Here is a 19,983-nt window from a genome sequence, read left to right as displayed (position 1 = left end):
CACCCTTCAGTCTGAAAAGATTTGTTTTGAAGTTAATCCTAATATATTAATCAGAGCGAAATAGCGAAGGTTAACTATTAAACACCAAATTGATGATATCAATTAAAATATTTTCTGTTTTTCACAGATATTTGTCTACATGTATGAAGTCATTTTGATTTTTACCAAACCCTACCAACCTACATAGCATATTCAAAGGCAGAGACATTACTTTGCCAACTAAGGTCCGTCTAGTCAAGGCTATGGTTTTTCCTGTGGTCATGTATGGATGTGAGAATTGCACCGTGAAGAAGGCTGAGCGCCAAAGAATTCATGCTTTTGAACTGTGGTGCTGGAGAAGACTCTTGAGAGTCCCTTGGACTGCAAGGAGATCCAATCAGTCCATTCTCAAGGAGATCAGTCCTGGAATTTCTTTGGAAGGAATGATGCTAAAGCTGAAACTCCAGTACTTTGGCCACCTCATGCGAAGAGTTGACTCATTGGAAAAGACTCGGATGCTGGGAGGGATTGGGGGCAGGAGGAGAAGGGGACGACAGAGGATGAGATGGCTGGATGGCATCACTGACTCGATGGACCTGAGTTTGAGTGAACTCCAGGAGTTGGTGATGGACAGGGAGGCCTGGTGTGCTGCGATTCATGGGGTCGCAAAGAGTTGGACATGACTGAGTGACTGAACTGAACTGAATAATTAATTACTGTAAAATATTATCTTACTTTTATTTTTTGAAAAATACTTTAATATTATTTCCTATTTTATAATAACATAACATAATAACATATAATAATAATTCAAGATTTTAATCATAGAGAAGAACTATGACAAGAAAAGTATACGAGCAATGAAGCGGTAAGAGCTATAGAAAAAAATGATGCTTCTACTGTTTAGAATTTAACTCAGATGACCATTATATCTACTTCTGTGGGCAAGAATCCCTTAGAAGAAATGCAGTAGCCATCACAGTTAACAAAAGAGTCTGAAATGCAGCACTTGGATGCAATCTCAAAAATGACAGAATGATCTCTCCTTGTTTCCAAGGCAAGCCATTCAATATCACAGTAATCCAAGTCTATGCCCTGACCAGTAATGCTGAAGAAGCTGAAATTGAATGGTTCTATGAAGACCTACAAGACCTTCTAGAACTAATACCCAAAAAAGATGCCCTTTTCATTATAGGGGACTGGAATGGAAAAGTAGGAAGTCAAGAAATACCTGGAATAGCAGGCAAATTTGGCCTTGGAGTACGGAATGAAGCAGGGTAAAGGCTATTCAGTTTTGCCAAGAGAACACACTGGTCATAGCTAATACCCTCTTTTAACAACACAAGAGAAGACTCTATACATGGAAAACACCAGATAGTCAATACCAAAATCAGATTGATTATATTCTTTGCAGCCAAAGATGGAGCTCTATACAGTCAGCAAAAACAAGACTGGGAGCTGACTGTGGCTCAGATCATGAACTCCTTATTGCCAAATTTAGACTTAAATTGAAGAAAGTAAGGAAAACCACTGGACCATTCAGGTATAACCTAAATCAAATCCCTTACGATTATACAGTGGAAGTGAGAAATAGATTTAAGGGACTAGATCTGATAGACAGAGTGCCTGATGAACTATGGATGGAGGTTCATGACATTGACAGGAGGCAGTGATCAAGACCCTCCCTAAGAAAAAGCAATGCAAAAAGGCAAAATGGTTGTCTGAAGAGGCCTTACAAATAGCTGTGAAAAGAAGAGAAATGAAAGGCAAAGGAGAAAAGAAAAGAAATACCCATCTGAATGCAGAGTTCCAAAGAATAGCAAAGAGAGATAAGCAATCCTTCCTCAGTGATTAATGTAAAGAAATAGAGGGAAACAATAGAATGGGAATGATAGACTTCTTCAAGAAAATGACAGATACCAAGGGAACATTTCATGGAAAGATAGGCAGAAATGGTATGGTCCTAACAGAAGCAGAAGATATTAAGAAGAGGTGGGAAGAATACACAGAAAAACTATACAAAAAAGACCTTCATGACCCATATAATCACGATGGTGTCATCACCCACCTAGAGCCAGACATCCTGGAATGTGAAGTCAAGTGAGCCCTTAGGAAGCATCACTACAAAGCTAGTGGAGGTAATGGAATTCTAGTTGAGCTAGTTCAAATCCTAAAAGATGATGCCGTGAAACTGCTGCACTCAATATGCCAACAAATTTGGAAAACTTAGCAGTGACCACAGGACCGGAGGTCAGTGTTCATTCCAATCCCAAAGACAGGCAATGCCAAAGAATGCTCAAACTACCACACACTGCAGTCATCTCACACGCTGGCAAAGTAATGCTCAAAATTCTCCAAGACAGGCTTCATCAGTATGTAAACCATGAGCTTCCAGATGTTCAAGCTGGCTTTAGAAAGGCAGAGGAACCAGAGATCAAATTGCCAACATTTGTTGGATCACTGAAAAAGTGACACAGTTCCAGAAAAACATCTACTTCTGCTTTATTGACTATGCCAAAGCCTTTGACTGTGTATATCACAACAAACTGTGGAAATTCTTAGAGAGATGGAAATACCAGACCACCTTACCTGCCTCCTGAGAAATCTGTATGCAGGTCAAAAAGCAACAGTTAGAACTGGACATGGAAAAACAGACTGGTTCAAAATAGGAAAAGGAGTACATCAAGGCTATATATTGTCACCCTGCTTATTTAACTTCTATGCAGAGTACATCATGAGAAATGCTGGACTGGATGAAGCACAAGCTGGAATCAAGATTGCTGGAAGAAATATCAATAACCTCAGATATGTAGATGACATTACCCTTATGGCTGAAAGTAAAGAAGAATTAAAGAGCCTCTTGCTGAAAGTGAAAGTGGAGAGTGGAAAAGCTGGCTTGAAACTGAACATTCAGAAAACTAAGATCATGGCATCTGGTCCCATCACTTCATGGCAAATAATGGGGAAACAATGGAAACAGTGACCGATTTTATTTTCTTGGACTCCAAAATCACTGCAGATGGTGATTGCAGTAATGAAATTAAAAGACGCTTGCTCCTTGGAAGAAGAGCTATAACCAACTTAGACAGTATATTAAAAAGCAGATACACTACTTTGCCAACAAAGGTCCATCTAGTCAAAGCTGTGGTTCTTCCAGTAGTCATGTATGGATGTGGGTGTTGGACTATAAAGAAAGCTGAGCATCGAAAAATTGATGCTTTTGACCTATGGTGTTGGAGAAGACTCTTGAGAGTGCCTTGGACTGCAAGGAGATCCAACCAGTCCATCCTAAGGAAATCAGTCCTGAATATTCACTGGAAGGACTGATGCTGAAGCTCCAAAATTTGGCCTCCTGATGTGAAGAACTGGCTCACTTGAAAATACCCTGATGCAGGAAAAGATTGAAGGTGGGAGGAGAAGCGGAAGAGAGAGAATGTGATGGTTGGATGGCATCACAGACTCAATGGACATGAGTTTGTGTAAGCTCTCTCTGGGAGTTGGTGATGGACAGGGAAACCTGGAAGGAAGCCTGGGGTGTTGCAGTGCATGGGGTCACAAAGAGTCAGACACAACTGAGTGACTGAACTCAACTAACTACTATTTAGAAAGCCTGTCTTTAATAAATGAGTACTTTTTCTCTCATGTATGTAAATAGTACCTTTATAAAATAGCTTATTTCATCAAACTCAGTTTTAATAGACTGATTTATGTTGCTTTCCAAAGAGAATAATGAAAAACAACCCCTAAAAAATATTATTCTTCAAATCACATTTGGCCATCACAGTCATTATTTCTTAAATATGTACATTCTGACAGAAATAAAATTGACAGAAATAAAATTTCTCAATTTAGGTTATGGAAATTACTCTCTGAAATAGACATTAAAGGGTTCCAAAAATCTTAAAAATAGCTATCAAAACAGCAATCAGTGAAGCAAAACATATTCTTGTAAAAATCAGCTCATGAATACCATCTGCTTTGCAATAGGATCCTGGCTTAAACTCTGGAACAAAAATATTTTAATAAGGAATTTGTCTATTACCAAAAAAGTTCCAAAATTGTTCAACAAGTCTAAGGGTAGGAAAAATCAGCTGTAACACTTGGCAGTTTATGTATTTTTAAGACCCGATAGAGGTGAAACATTTTAAATGTAGCTTATTTTAGTGCAAAAAGTTGCATATATCACTATTGATAAAACATGTGCTATTTCTGAAATGTATTTCTTTTTTGATAGAAAAATCTTTTTTTAAGACAGATAAATCGTAAAGGATATATCTAGCTCTGAAAAAATTCTTTGAGTGTACACTGCTAGTTCTTTCAATGGCTGTTACTTTCTCTCCTGATTTTGTAGAGAACATTCTACATTTTCTTTTTTGATGTTCTTGATCATTTGGGGTCGTGATGTAAAAAGTCTCACTGTGTAAAAGAACTAAGCCAAAACCATTGGCTGTGTAGATCACAACAAACTGTAGAAAATCCTTAGAGATGGGAATACCAGACTATCTTACCTGCCTCCTGAGAAATGTGTATGCAGGTCAAGAAGCAACAGTTAAAACTGAACAAGGAAAAACAGACTGGTTCCAAATAGGGAAAGCAGTAGTCAAGGCTGTATACTGTCACCCTGCTTGAAAGTGAAAGGGAAAGTTGCTCAGTTATGTCTAATTCTTCATGATCCCATGGACTACACAGTCCATGGAATTCTCCAAGCCAGAATACTGGAGTGGGTAGCCTTTCTCTTCTCCAGGGAATCTTCCCAACCCAGGGATTGAACCCAGGTCTCCTGCGTTGCAGGCAGATTCCTTACCAGCTGAGCCACAAGGGAAGCAGAGTACACTATGCAAAATCCTGGGGTGGATGAAGCACCAACTGAAATCAAGAGTGCCAGGAGAAATATCAATAACTTCATTCTTAATGTCCATTCCCCAGTCCATCCTATGGAAATCAGTCCTGAATATTCAATGGAAGGACTGATGCTGAAGCCGAAACTCCAATACTTTGACCACCTGATGGGAAGAACTGACTCATTTGAAAAGACCCTGATGCTGGGAAAGATTGAAGGCAGGAGGAGAAGGGGATGACAGAGGATGAGATGGTTGAAATAACCCTTTCATAACCCTTATGGCAGAAGAAGAACTAAAGAGCCTCTTGATGAAAGTGAAAGAGAGTGGAAAAGCTGGCTTGAAACTCAACATTTAGAAAACTAAGATCATGGCATCTGGTTCCATCACTTTATGGCAAATTGATGGGGAAACAATGGAAACAGTGACAGACTAGTTTCTTGGGCTCCAAAATTACTGCAGATGGTGACTGCAGCCATGAAATTAAAAGATGCTTGCTCTTTGGAAGAAAAGCTATGACCAACCTAGACAGTATATTAAAAAGCAGAGACATTACTTTGCCAACAAAGGTCCATCTAGTCAAAGCTATGGTTTTTCCAGTAGTCATGTATGGATGTGAGAGTTGGATTATAAAGAAAGCTGAGCCCCAAAGAATTGATGCTTTTGAACTGTGGTGTTAGAAAAGACTCTTGAGATTCCCTTGGACAGCAAGGAGATCCAACCAGTCCATCCTAAGGAAATCAGTCCTGAATATTCATTCGAAAGGACTGATGCTGAAGCCAAAACTCCAATACTTTGGCCACCTGATGGGAAGAACTGACTCATCTAAAAAGACCCTGATGCTGGGAAAGATTGAAGGCAGGAGGAGAAAGGGATGACAGAGGATGAGACGGTTGGATGGCATCACCGACTCGAAGGATATGTGTCTGAGCAAGCTTTGGGAGTTAGTGATGAACAGGGAAGCCTGGCATGCTGCAGTCCATGGGGTCATAAAATGTCAGACACAACTGAGCAACTGAACTGAGCTGTGTGAAAGAAAAAGGGCATGAGGAACAGATTTTGGTGCTCTGGTTTATGAAAATTTCATAGATGTGAAGCTAGAGATAATCCCCCCTGCACACACACACAAATGCTGGATTGAAATATATTTTAGAAAGTATACTGTCATCTTTTTATCAAAAGAAGAAAAACGTAGGAGAAAGCAGAAGGAAAAACTCAACTTCACAAAAGGTATAGTGAAAGGATGAATCAAATCTCATTTATTTGTTTTGCTTAATTTCATTTTTTTTTTTTTTTGGTGTTAAGTGGGAGTGAGAAATTGGTGAATTCACCTAAATTAAAAGCAGTTGGATGGAAAAAATGGTCTGTTCATTCATTAATTCATCATATTAATTTATTGTATAGACAACCTACTGTGAGCCAGGCATTTTTCTGTGTACATAATAAACATAAAAATGTGATCATGTAAAACAAAAATCCCCAACCATAAATTCTGGTTAGGGAAGCAAAGACAATAAATGACACAATAAAGGAAAAGACATGGTACTTTCGACAATATGTGATATGGAGAAAAATCACAAAGGGCATGAGGATCAGAGTGTTAGAAAGGTAGACAGTTTTCAACTAGTCAGTCAAGAACAGACTCAATACCTAAAAGGAATAAATTTAAAATGGTTATAAAGAACAGGAATCTAAAATCACTAGAGTAGCACCATTATATACTCCATAGACCAGGAAAGACAAACAGTGACTATGAGATTTGAGAATTTTTTTCTACTATTCCATAAAATAAAGGTCTTTATTGATAGTAAGTTTTTGCTGAGGAAATAGAGAAATCGACAAACGCACCTCCGTAAGGAAAGGGAATCAAGGTTACTGGATATCTGCAATTGCCAGTCTTGGGATGGGAAGGTTGTGTTACTTTCAATCATTACAGATGATTTGATAACTCTATACTAGTGTTCACTCATTTTTAACTATTTGGCTCTCAAAAAACATTTTAATTGAAGAATTCCACTGATAAAAATTAGAAATAAAACTTTGTGTACATACTGTTTTTCATCAAAAATCTTATTTCTTTTTGTCCTTTTTCTAAATCAGAATGAAAATACGTTATTTTCAAGTGGTATGTAAATAGCGAGCTCAACCCCATGAGAAGGAGTACATTTCTGAATATTTCAGTTGTGTCTTTTGGGAATTTTTCTGGGGAGCGAACAGAAAAACTCAAGGAAGAAGGTGGCTTTTTTTTTTTCATCTTTACACAGAGTTAAAATTTTATATTTGTAAAAGGAAGAAGACTACATGATAAAAGTGTTTGGTTATATAAAGTTGCCAAAAATAGAATTTAGCTTGGGGGCTGTGACTTTAATATCAAAATGACAAAGTCTGGAAAAGAGATACAGTTCACCTCATGCAGACATAGGGGAATATTACATAACTCAATAAAAAGATGTCAGATAACTCCCTGCACCAGTTAGGCCCACTGTGTACTGTTTTATGTTAATTGTTGCTAATTTAAACAATTAAATTAAAGGTATAAGATATCTTACGGTTAAGCATGAACTCAAAGTGCCAGTGAAACACTAACCAGATGATACAGGCTCCTGGCTTGGAATTTCTGTGTCAAAAGTGTAACTACAAATCCATGATGGAAAAACTATTAGTTAAAGGATCTCAGATGTTTGGATTCCTACAGAGTGGGAAAGGAATAAATTTAAATCTCTGATGTTCCAAATTTCAGAATTAAGACAAATGTTTGGAAACTCCAGGAAAAGATTTTATTCATATGGAAGAATTTTGTAATAATGAAAGCTCTCCCATAAGCTTGTGAGATAGCTGCTAAGAAAAAAATTACTGCATATGGAAAGAGGACCAAAAGCAAACACACCACAAAACAGTCCACATTTGCCTATGAACAAACAAAAAAGGCAATATAGTGCTTTGATGTGTCTTTTTGGTTAAAAAAACAAAACAAAAAAACCAAGCTTTGTTGGAGTGCTGATCCTTAGTACCTCGGAATGTGAAAACACTCAGACACAAGATATTTACACAAGGTAATCAAGTTAAAACAGATCTTTAGTGCTAACCTAATCAATAAGTCCAGTGTCTGATAAAGAGGGGAAATTTGGACGTAAAGACAGCCATACAGAGAGGGAAGACAATTTAAAGAGACACAGGGAAACCACCTCTGAAAGACAAGGGATGCTGGAGGCTAGCAGAAGCTAGGAGAGAGGCCTGCAACAGAAAGAATGAACCCTGCTCACACCGTGATTTTGGACTTTTAGTCTCTGGAAGTGTGACAGCACTTTTCTGTGGCTTAACTTACCAAGTTTGTGGTATCTTATTACAAGAGCCCTAGCAAATGAATACAACAGTGGGGCAAGAAAACAAAATGATCACAGCGGTGGGAGGTCAAGCATGAACTCTGCCTTATCCTGTATGTTTTATAGAGTTTACCATAGTGTTTAAAAAAGACCAATGAATGGATGAATGTGATAATGAGAGAATGCAAGCAAGTTAAAAAATGAATAAACCTCATTGACAGGGGTTTAAATTAGAATTTGGGGGAGAACAGAGGAAATGACAAGACAGAAAGACAGACACAAAGCATGGTACTGAATCAGCAAAAAACAAACACACAACAAAATCAGAAAATGTTCCATAAGCCTCAGAAGAGACAAATAGAGAATAACTGTAAAGTGCCAAGTTTAGCATTCTAACTGGCCAGGCTACAGGTTCATTAAGAAATCATGATAAAGGCACTAGCCTACTCTGGACTTTGTTCCTCATCTGTAAGGCATCTGGACTGTCTAATAGCTAAATACTGTTTAACTTGTGCCCAGTGGTGCAAATATCTATATAAAACCAAAGTGGAACTGACACTTTTAGTATAGGAAGTATCAGTACAGATTATCAAAAGGATTTGCTAGGATGGGTCTAGACTGTGGTAATGAAAAGGTAACCAGCTGGAGTCTTTTAATGCATGTCCTAACCCACTGCTTCCATGCAATCCTTCCTTTAATACATTTATTGAATAAATATTGAAGACCTGCTTTGTGTTGGGTGCTGTTCTAGGCTCTTGGATTATAGCAGCAAACAAAACAAAGATCCTGCTTTTGTAGAGGTTATGTTCTACAGGATAAAGTAGATGATATTTGATTAAATATGTACTAACACTTTAATAGACATGTTTGGAGGGTGCAGGAATTCAAGGTGATAGGTTTATATAGAGACTGAAGTAAGGAGAGCTTTTCTGTGGGAGTGAAATTTAACCAGAAATCTGTACACAGGAGTGAATCAGACAACCATCTGGGGAGAGAGAGCTCCGAACAGGCTCGCTGGGTGGGGATGAGGCATACTCAAAGACCAGCAAGGTCAGTGGTTGGAGCACTGGAAATGGCAATCCACTCCAGTGTTCTTGCCTAGAGAATCCCAGGGATGGGGGAGCCTGGTGGGCTGCTGTCTATGGGGTCGCACAGAGTCGGACACGACTGAAGTGACTTAGCAGCAGCAGCAGTAAGGAAGGCAAGAGTGGAGGAGTCCAGGGCCTAGGGCATAGTGTAAATAAAAAATGATGGTGGCTTGGGTTAGGCTCCCCATAGGCAAGGGAAGTAAAACAAAACCTGAACTCAGCAAATTAGATCCCCTGGCACCTATCCCTTCCTTATCTTTTATTTATAGTAAATCCTTTTCTCCTCCCCCTTGTTTTCTGTCTGTTCATCAGTCTGAACCCTTGTATATCTGTTTCCTCCAGAATGACTTCCATTTTGCTCTTCATGGTCCAACAGAGATCTCACCTTCCTGTGTGAGAACTTCTTCCCTTGAAACATTTCCTGGTACTTCTAAGAAGAGAACTGACTACAGAATGTCATGCCATATAAAAATGATCTTTCACGCTGAATCATATGTGTTACTATGTTGTCTCAATGTTGATTGGATGTTTTAATTTTTTTTTCAATTTTATTGGTTTGAGAAAATTAACAGTATGGAAATTACTGAGCTAAACAAACTTGTATCACCATGAATATCACTTAGATTATTCTTTTCAGTATAACTAATATTTAGTAATTCGTGTTTATAACTGAGAGACTGGTTTTAGTTTAAAATGAACACAAGGAATGTTGAGAAATTTTCCAAGAAATAAATTATAAAATTCCCATCTTAAATCAGAGTATCTTAAAGTGCTAAGAACACTGCCTGTATATAAAATGGTCTACCTTACGCATGCAACAAAACAGTATTTTTGAGTTTGTATACAATTATTCCATATTGGAGAAGGCAATGGCACCCCACTCCAGTACTCTTGTCTGGAAAATCCCATGGACGGAGGAGCCGGTGGGCTGCAGTCCATGGGGTCGCTAAGAGTTGGACACGACCGAGCGACTTCACTTTCACTTTTCACTTTCATGCATTGGAGAAGGAAATGGCAGCCCACTCCAGTGCTCTTGCCTGGAGAATCCCAGGGAAGGGGGAGCCTGGTGGGCTGCCGTCTATGGGGTTGCACAAAGTCAGACACGACTGAAGTGCTTAGCAGCAGCAGCAGCAGCATTCCACATTGAAGCCTGCACTGAGTGTGACCACTTAGAAAAAGGAACTACTGGATTGTGTTCCAAAGCTCAATACACTTAGGATTTTTCAGGCTCAGAGTATTATTTGGTAATTCTATCTATCCAACTTCTTCTAGGATTAGATAGTTAAACAGTATCACCATTACAATCAATAATACAATACATACAACCCATTGTATCTTTCATTTCACACTTCTAAAACCCAAGAGAATACTGTGAGGAAAAATATTGACACTTTGAATCTCTTCTATACCTGAGTTCATTTGAATTAAGAGTATAGGGTGAAATGTTAAATTAATGGTCAATACACCACGTGGAGAAGGCTGTTCTTTCTGTGACAGAAGTCTTGAGTATAACTTTAAAATACTGCTAAAAAATATATTTTCAAAGATTTCTAGATAACTCTTTAGGTGAATTCATAGGTCACTGCTGCAAAAATAAATACCTATATATTACAACTAAGTTAAAAATATTTCTCTCAATATATTTAATTCTAGAAACAAAGCCATACATGGAAACGGAATGAAATCTCAATGTAGCAGTGGTTCCTGATGAGATATGATAAGTAAATTAAAAAAAAAAAATTATGACCTCTATCCCCGCCATGAAGACAGTTTATACACTCTTTTCGAGAAAGTACATAATAACAAAATGCCCCTACAAAACTGGAACACTTAGATAAGGATTTTAATTTATTAGTATGACTATTAATATTACTATACACCTAAAAACTGGCTTACAGTTACATATAATGGCACACTTTTCAGTCCATAGCCAGTGTTTAACACATTTGGGTCAGTCGCAATAGAGTAATTTCTCAGAAAAACCTATTTAAAAGCTTCAGGGTTTTAAGATCTAGAGTTTAGAAATCAGTGTAATTAGGGGATATAAACATAAATCTTGTTTTAAATAGAACTATTACTTTATTAATAACCTTCTAATTATATATATTAGGTTTTCTTGAAGTAGATAACTTGCTTTTTTACCTGATTATTAACATTCCTTATTCCCAATTATAGAGATCTTCACAAATATGTCCAACATTCCTATATATGTTCCTTTCACTTTGAAGCATATTTTAAATAAACTCAAATTATTAAACTTAAATAATTAACAATTAAACCTATTTGAAGAAACATAAAAATTAATTTTTCTTCTGTAAGCACCAAGATTAAGGCTTACCTGACATTAGATTCAGAAAATTGCCAGAAACAAAATAAGCATGGATGAACTATGAAGATTAAATTACACTTTATGCCCTAGAAATGCTTTATTTTGAGCAGCAAAGATTAACATTCTGGCAGAAGGAAGAACAGATTGATTAAATGATCTTCAAGGATCCTCCCACTAAGAATTCCAGTATCCATAGGTTTAAATTTTTGGTCATCCTATGCCTTATTCAATACTTATTCTACCATATGTAAATATTAGTTTTATTCACTGAAATCTGCCTACAATTGACACTTGGGAGATTTCAAGATTAGAACAAAACGTTCAATCTCATTAATCACAAAATAATACACATTTTTCTCTTTTTGTCTTTTCTTTGTATTTCTACATGGATGTATAATTTTCTGCTTCTCCACCCCCCCCCCCCCCGAATTTTCTAATGAAATAGTCCTCATTGAAATTTAGAATTAGGCACCAGGAGTGTCACGGCTCCCTAAAGTCTGCAAACACACAGTTAACATCAACTCAGCCATTGCCTTCTAACTGAAAAGAAGCACTCTTACCGTGTAGCCCTCGGTATACTGAAAAGGAGCCCTGGAACTTTCGTCTGCTGTTGGACTCAGAGGCTTGGGCTCAGACATGGAGCGCTGCACCATCTTGGCTGTCTTAGGACTTGCTGGGGGAACTTTAGCCATGTCTGGATGCAGTACTTTTTGTGGACTTATATCATCAGGGAGGGGTTTTTCATAAGGTACAAAGGCTGATTCTAAGGCTTTGCCTGGTGAAAGTGGTGAGATGGGAGAATAAAGGACTTTTGGAGATTTGGGTGGGGAAGGAGCCAGCTGTAGTGTGGAATCTGCCCGGAGGTGAGATGAATAACCAATTTCTAAAGGTGTTGGGCGTTTCTTGTCTTTGGGTGGAGAGGTGGCACTCAGATATTGAGGACTTTGTGTGTCTGAATCTGCTTCTGTTTGACATCCTAAACTGCCCCCTTTGTAAGTCTTTTCAGGTGCTGAAATGTGTTTAATTATTTCTACCTTGGCATCCACGCGTGCCCGTATCGAAGGTGTTCTTATGGTTCCAACTGGTTCAGTTTGCACAGATATCTCTGCTACTGTTTGAACGGCTATGCTGGAGACTTTGGAAGGGGGTTTGGCCTTGTCCGCCTCTGCAGGGCTGTCACCATATTTCCCTACGCGAGCTTTCCTCCTAGATCTAGTAGGCATGTCCCATTCATCCTGATCTTCGTCATCCGTTTGGACGCTTGTATCGACACTCTTTTTAGTTCTCCTTCTCCTACTCACATAACTCCGATCTGCTGAATCTTCATCGTCAGTCTGTACCCCACTGTCCACTATCTTTTTAAAGCAGCGGGGGTCATCTGCCAGATTTTCCCCCATCTCGTCGTACTGGCCACGGACTTTAGCTCCAGAACTTCTCTTCTTGGGCTGTTTCTCCTCTTTGACAATTACATCTGTCAGAGGTATTTCTGAAACAGTACTCAGAATGCCAGGTGGGGCAATGTACTGAGTCACCCCATCAGACTGAACCGTGTACCATCCCTGGCTCTGTGGTATTTCAATCGCCACCACAGCTGAGGCTGTGGTGGTTGCATCTTCGGTTGCCCAGAACTGACCACCTTCTGGGGCAACATACTGACCTTCCAGGATGGCCTGCTCCGCAGTGGTCTGTGGAGAGGCAGTTCCAGAAGGGTCATAGTTATACTGGTAGACCTGGCGAATCTTCTGCTCCTCCAGCTGCTGGTGAAGCTGTTGCTGCAGCTGCTGGATCTGTTCCAGCTGCAACTGTTGCTGTGCTAACGTCTCCTGCCTCATCATGAACTGGGCTTGCCGCTCCTCTTCTTGCTGATAGAGGAGGTGCTGCTTCATTGACTGCAGCTCCTCTAGCTTCTTTTGAACCATGATCTTTTCCTGTTCTCGGAACCTTTGAATCTCCTGCCGTTCCCACTCCAACTCCTCAGCAAAACGCTGTTGCTTGATCTTTTCCAGTTCCAAGAGCTCACGCTCCAAGTCTAGCTGCTGTTGTTGCTTATCTTCCTCGGGGATGATTAAAAGCGCACTTTCCTCTCCCACCACTTCAGAAAATACTTCAGATGCTGTGGTCAGGGTGGGAACCGAGTCTATTGTCTCAGCTGTGAGAGTCTCCATAGTGATAGTCTGCAAACTGGCACTGATATCAATACCAGTGACTTCAATGTCTGTTTCGGATGCACCAGTTGTTAGGAAATAGGATCTAGGCATGGGCTGGCTTTGGTGCAGGGCGGACAAGGAAGTCACGGCATCATTTGTGTGCACACCAGACAAATCCCTCATGGTGGTGCTGAAGATGGAGCCAGGCTGTGTGGTGATAGCAAATGTGGAAGGAACTGGAGTTGCTACTGAAGAATAGACAACCCCATTAGACGACCTCAAAACACTCCCCACACCATACTGGGGTCCTGGAGGTGGAGTCATTCTTGCTGTGGAATACTGCGGGGTACTAATCCCAACTCCTGAAATGACTTGTCGAGTTTCTGGATATGGACCTGTAGTCTTGCTTGAATAATCCATTACCTCACCTGAAATACAGGGGAGAGTTATAGTCCAGTTCCTAGAATGAATGATGTTTTGGGGGTTGGAAAGCCCTCTCAGTCTTGAAGAGCATAATGAACAGGACTGCATGCAAATCCACAGGTTATTAACCTACTCAGGTGCAGAAGAAAAGCAATGTTGAACATGCAGGCACATGCAGGTGACTTTGGGTGGAACAAATTTAAAAAAAAAAGTGGAGAAACAAAAATGAACATGTACTCCAAAATATATTGCCAAAACATCCAAAGAAAGATAAAAAATAACAAAATTGGAAATAAGACCACATTGTCATCCTGAAATGAGATGAGGAACACCATGATATTTCAAAGAAAGGTCTGTTGCTACATCATACTGACCTGTAGTAATTCTCCCTGAAGTAAGATCTACTGCTGTATCAGTTCCTCCAGAATAATCAAAAGCGTTCTTACTTTTATAGAAAAAATGTCCAGCCTCTGCTAAATTAGTGTCAGACATGGAAGGTTTCATCCCCCCAATCCCTCTATAACCATATGGCCCTGATCGATCATATTGATAGTGATCATCCCTATAACCAAAACGATCTTCAGGAAGAGTGGTTGCAGGCTGCTGTGCTGTGCAGCTTCTTCCAAAGGGTAACTTATAAACCACATCACAGCACACGGCTCTTCTTCCTGCAGTCAGATCAACAGGTTTTTCATCATCTTCTATTATTTTAGTCACTACATTTGAAGAAGCTTCATCCATTGTTACAACAGTTCTATGAGTTTTGGAGGTACTGAGATCCACTACTTCCCCATCAGTGATGCTCTGAGATGTGGAGCTATCAGTCCATCCATTTGTGACACCAACAGGAGGTGCAGTAACAGGTTTCGTAGGAGCTGACGTCACTGGGTGTGCAGAAGTACTTAGAGATAAGTTTATTGGTGCTTCCTCCCTAATTGTAGGAAAGGTCTGGCCACTTGGTACTCTGTATTGTGGCTCCACATGCTTTGATGTAGTAAGCTGGAGTGGAGCTGCTGTGGCAAGTTCTAGACCCACTAGGCTTTCTGTGCCTGTGGTGTAACTTGCGGAAGCTGTGCATGTAACAACAGTCACTGTCTCTGTAACCAGGGATATAGGAGTCACTCCTGATGAAGTTGCACTCAGATTTATAATTGAGGGTTGGACAGCACTAATTTGTCTCCCATACATTTCACTTGTTGTGGTCTGCCTCTTCACATCCACTGCAGAGGCAGAAAGATCCATACATTTTTCAGTTACTTTAACATCTACTTTGGGTACTGTACGCAGATCAATGGCATCACCAACAAGCTGCAACTGGACACCTTCTTTATGCTGCTGCTTCTCTAAACGGAGGTGATCTAGAGCAAGAGGCTCTGGAGGAAAGGATATAGAGACACTGCTGAGACCAACACTAGGGACTGTACTTCTTGCTGCTGGAACCTCAGCCTTGGAAACTTCAGCTGGGTGAAACTGTGTAACTGAAGCTGAAGTTGCTTGAAATGAAGACAGTGTTGTGACTGGGATAGCAGCAAACGTCTCCAAAGCTCTGGAGATGTACAGGCTCTGTTGTGAAGAAGTTGATATTTCCGCAGCTGTCATAGGAGGAACTACAGAAAATACTGGTTCAGTGGAAATCAGATCTTTGGGGGGTGATCCCAACGGCCAACTGGTAATAGCTTGACTAGGTGAAGAATCTGTTGGAGTGCCAGGTTCAGATGGCAATGTGATAACCACATAAGTTTCCATAAGAGACTTGGAAAATCTTGGCGAGGACTTGTTAGAGTGAGGGGAAAGTGGAGAGGTAGGAGAAGGCAATTTGTAGTCTGCTGATGTCACTAAATTTAATGTCATACTTGTAGTTAAAGGTAGACCTGTTGGTTTGGGGTATGTATCTGTTAGTTTTGGGGTCGTGACTGGAGGTTGAGGAACTGCTGGTTTAGGAGCAAGTGGAGGTTTGCTTGGCTCGGGTCTATGTGTAAATACAAGTCCAGATGGAATTAAAGATGGCTTAGGAGGAACAGGAGGAGGTGCAGCGGTATATACTTTTGTCATAGGTAACCCATTACTTCTGGGAGCAGATGTGGTCTCCACTGTAGTAATAGAATCTACTAGAGACGTAGCTGCAGTAGTTGCAGTCACTGGAGCTGTAACCGCTAATTTTTTTTTAGGATGAATAGTCGGTTTAGGTGAGGTTGGTGGAGGAAGAGGTGGAGGAGGAGGAGGAGGGGGAGGCGGAGGAGGTGGAGGAGGGGGAGGAGGAGGGGGAGGGGGTTGGGCTGATATGTCCAAAGAAGAACTTCGAAGGAATGGACGAGTTTTAGTTGGAAGAGAGAAAATGGGAGGAGTGCCAGATGGTAGCTGAGATGCAGGTTTTGCTTGACCCAAAACCTCTTCAGGTAAAAAGCATGTCGTTGAAACCTGCTCCTTCATTGGAAGAGTTTTTACAGAAGAAGGTGTCTGCTCAAACACAGTGTCAGGTAAGCTAATTTCTGTCAGTTCAGCCTCAGACTCCTTCCTAGTATCTCTATAAGCTTCCAAAACTTCCAGAATAAGTCCATCCCCTGTTTCCTTTCTGGCCTTCTTCGCTGCATCTTTTTCAGATATAGATAAGTCAGTAGAAACAGTGTCAGCAATTAGCCCCTCGAGTTTAGTTCCTACAGATTCTATGAGAGAAGGTTCTATATCAGATAAGGAAATCACAATGTGATCTGTACTAGTTCTACCATCCTGTATGGTTGTCTGATCTAAAGGTATATTTATGTCTTCTGGATAGTCTATAATGCTGCCTGGGAAATATGTTGATGAAGAAATTTCCTCAGCATCTTCAAATTTAGCTACAATGTCCACTGGCTCAGTATAAACTGTGGTCATGCTATCCAGGGTAGTAATGGGTGAGGAGCTATCTGTGGTACAAACTGAAGAAACAGATGATGTGAGAGACGGTGTGTCAGAGGGTGGGACTGATGTAGCACTTTCTGAAGGTTCAGAATAGGTCAAAATCAGTGACTCATGAGCAATTATCTCTTGCATTTCTCTTGTATAATCAGTCACATATTCATCCTCAATTTCTTCTGCTGAAAAATGCTGGGTTATTTTAACATCTGGGATGGAGAGTGTAGTGCTGCTGGTTGAATCTGTAAGAGATGCTCCCGAGAGAACACTTGATGTCAAAGATGGATCAGGTACCCTATCAAAGTCCACAGTGGACTCTGTCAGATCGTCTCTGATGAGGGGCTGGGTTGGGCTAGATCCAGGTGTTAACTGCATCTGTTGTCTTTTCATGAGTTCTTCATAGGCAGCATCAGCATCTAATAATTTTTTTTCTTCACTGGTAGAGGTTACCATACTACCCAGATCGACAATCTCATGACTTTCTGGGATGATAAAAGAACTTGAAACTATGTCTTCTTGAGGCAAAACAGCATGTAAATTTTCTAACTCATAAAACTCTTTCTGGAGGTCTGTAATTTTCTGCATGGGATCTTCATAAATCTGTTCTGGAAGTCTCATTTTTTGCTCTCTCCCTCTCTGCTGCAAAAATCCATTTTCTTCTTCTTGCCTTGCAAGCAGACTGCTATCGAGTGAACCATTGTATGTATCTTCTACTAGAGATTCATAAATATAATCTTCTATTAGCATCCCACCATACAAAGGCTCTTTTTCAAACATTTCGTCTCGTTCATTTGCAGCTGGAAAAGCTTTATATTTCTGGCTTTTATGCACCATTTCTTCATACATCTCCTCAGCACTTTTTAATGCCTTTTGGCCACCTTCTTTCTGCATAATAGATTGCTCATCTGTCGGTGAGTATAAAGACACAGCTGTGGGCAATTTATAAACTTTTTGTACTTCGATTATTTTTTCTGGGCTTATTTCAAAGCCTTCTGGGTCTGACTCTATGCTAGGTGAATACTCAGAACACGAAGATCGATGGAGCTCCTCCATTTCTGCAGCCTGACGTAATTCTTCTGTTGGAGATGCGTCTTCGATGGGAGAGAGATTACTGGGTGGTGTCTTCGGTCTTTCCCTCCTTCTCTGAGCTCGAAGTTCATCTTTGTCTTTCTTTGATTTCTTACTAGAACTCTTTCTTTGCTGCTGTTCTAATTCCCGTTGCTTTTCTTGCTCCTTCAATAATTCTTCTTCTTCTCTCAATTCTTCTTCCTCTGAAGAATCTTCAATGGTAGGTAAAAGAGGGCCATGTGATCTATGTCGAGCTTTGCGTTGTTGTTTGCTCTCTCCCTTTTTGTGACTTGGACTACTATCACTGTCTTCATCAAGAGAAGAAACGGATGTAGGGGATGTGCCAGGAGTGAAGCTGGAAGCGTGAAGACTAGAAGATCCTTCCCCCCTTGATCGATCTTCTGGAGAGTCGGTCAGGCTTTCCATCTCTAATTCTGGCTCATCATCAAAATACAAAGCTGTTTTTTTCTGGGACGACTCTGCAGAATATTTATCGGCTATCGTGCTGTTGAGTTCAATTGTTTTAAATCGACGGAGTCCTCCTCCTCCGGCCACTACAAGTTCTTCACTCTCCTGACTTTTAGTTTCTCTGTATTTAAGCTCAGGACTTTCATCAAAGGTCTCATCATCTTCATCATGCCAGGAATGGCGTCTTCCTGCATCGTCGTCAAAGCTGGCACTACTTTTTCGCGTCAGTCGCCTGTGTTTCCCTCCTGATCCTTTCCCCTTCCCCCTGGTTTCTTCCTTCCTCTGGCTTTCTATACTACTGCTAATCTCTTTGAGCTGGTTCCTAATGAACTCATCGGCTTCCGAATCTGAAGCATCTTCATCAGCACTCATTTCTATGATTTGCTTTCGAATGAAGTCCTCGTCTTCGCCTGATCCTTGGCTGTCTTCCTGCTTATACTCATCACTGCTTGATGATCCAACACTAGTCCTCCCTTTTCTTTGCGGAACAGGTGAGTTTTCGCTTTCACTACTGTCTTCAATTGAATCGTAAGGCTGTCTCCTTGTAGCCAACTCATCAACAAATTCAGGCTTTTCTTGGTCCTTTCTGGAAGGAATGTCTTGTTGGCTCTCTTTTTTAAAAGTGTCTCCTTCTTCTTGACTCTCTTTGAGCTCCTCCTCTGAAACTGTAGATTCCAGTTTTTCCACTAAACTCTGAGTTTTCTGCTGGTCCTTAGGCTGCTCAGGAGAAACCTCATGGGGCTGTGTTTTCTTTTGTGACTTTTCTTCAACAAGTGTACTTGCCTGAGCTTCTAAAATAGATAGGACTGTACTTTCTAACTTAGCCAAATCTGAGGGGCTGGAAGGGCTGCTTTCTTGTGAAAAGGAGTCCTTTTTGAGTCCCTTGAGCAAATCCTTTTCATCACTGGGAATAAGACTTGGAATTTCACCAAGTGAACTTGATATTCCATCAGAAGAATATCCTGTGTCACTAAGACCTTGTGGGCTTTTCGGCTGCTGAGAACTTGAAGTGTCTGATTTGTCATCTTCCTTTTCCTAGCAGGGAGGAAAAGATACAGGAAAACTTAACATGGGTAAACTAATAACACAGCCTCCCCATTACTCTCAAATAACTATTACTGAGGAGAAATTATAGGAATTTTTCAACTATATAACCATATTTAAAAAAATCTGTGAGCACAAAAAATAAAAATAGTTGATACATATTAAGGTTAGTTTTCATTTAACTAAAGTTTAATCAAATGTCAGTTCTCAAGCACAACTGATTTTATTTCATTGATGTATCATTTTATATCTCAAAACCATTTTCCTTCAAAAACATGATTATCTTTCTCAGTACATTTACTTTGCGTAAGAAGTCAAATGGCCAAAGAAAATCTTTAGTAAGTTTCTCTTAACATAATTAATACTTTTGGATTATTAGGATAG

The 19,983-nt window shown here is 40.0% G+C and overlaps 1 protein-coding gene across 1 annotated transcript in view; it reads right to left on the bottom strand.

The window, feature by feature from the left end:
* Positions 1–19,983, bottom strand: part of PCLO (piccolo presynaptic cytomatrix protein) — a 381,893-nt gene that overhangs the window by 163,148 nt on the left and 198,762 nt on the right. The window contains 2 exon segments of the mRNA XM_040260713.1: positions 12,118–14,132; positions 14,502–19,590. Of these exon segments, the coding sequence (XP_040116647.1) occupies positions 12,118–14,132; positions 14,502–19,590 (7,104 nt within the window).

This window comes from Oryx dammah, unplaced genomic scaffold, assembly GCF_014754425.2.
Source record: "Oryx dammah isolate SB20612 unplaced genomic scaffold, SCBI_Odam_1.1 HiC_scaffold_18, whole genome shotgun sequence".
Taxonomy (NCBI): Eukaryota; Metazoa; Chordata; class Mammalia; order Artiodactyla; family Bovidae; genus Oryx; species Oryx dammah.
The sequence above is the reverse complement of the archived record's forward strand: the minus strand, read 5'-3'. Positions and strand labels throughout refer to the sequence as shown.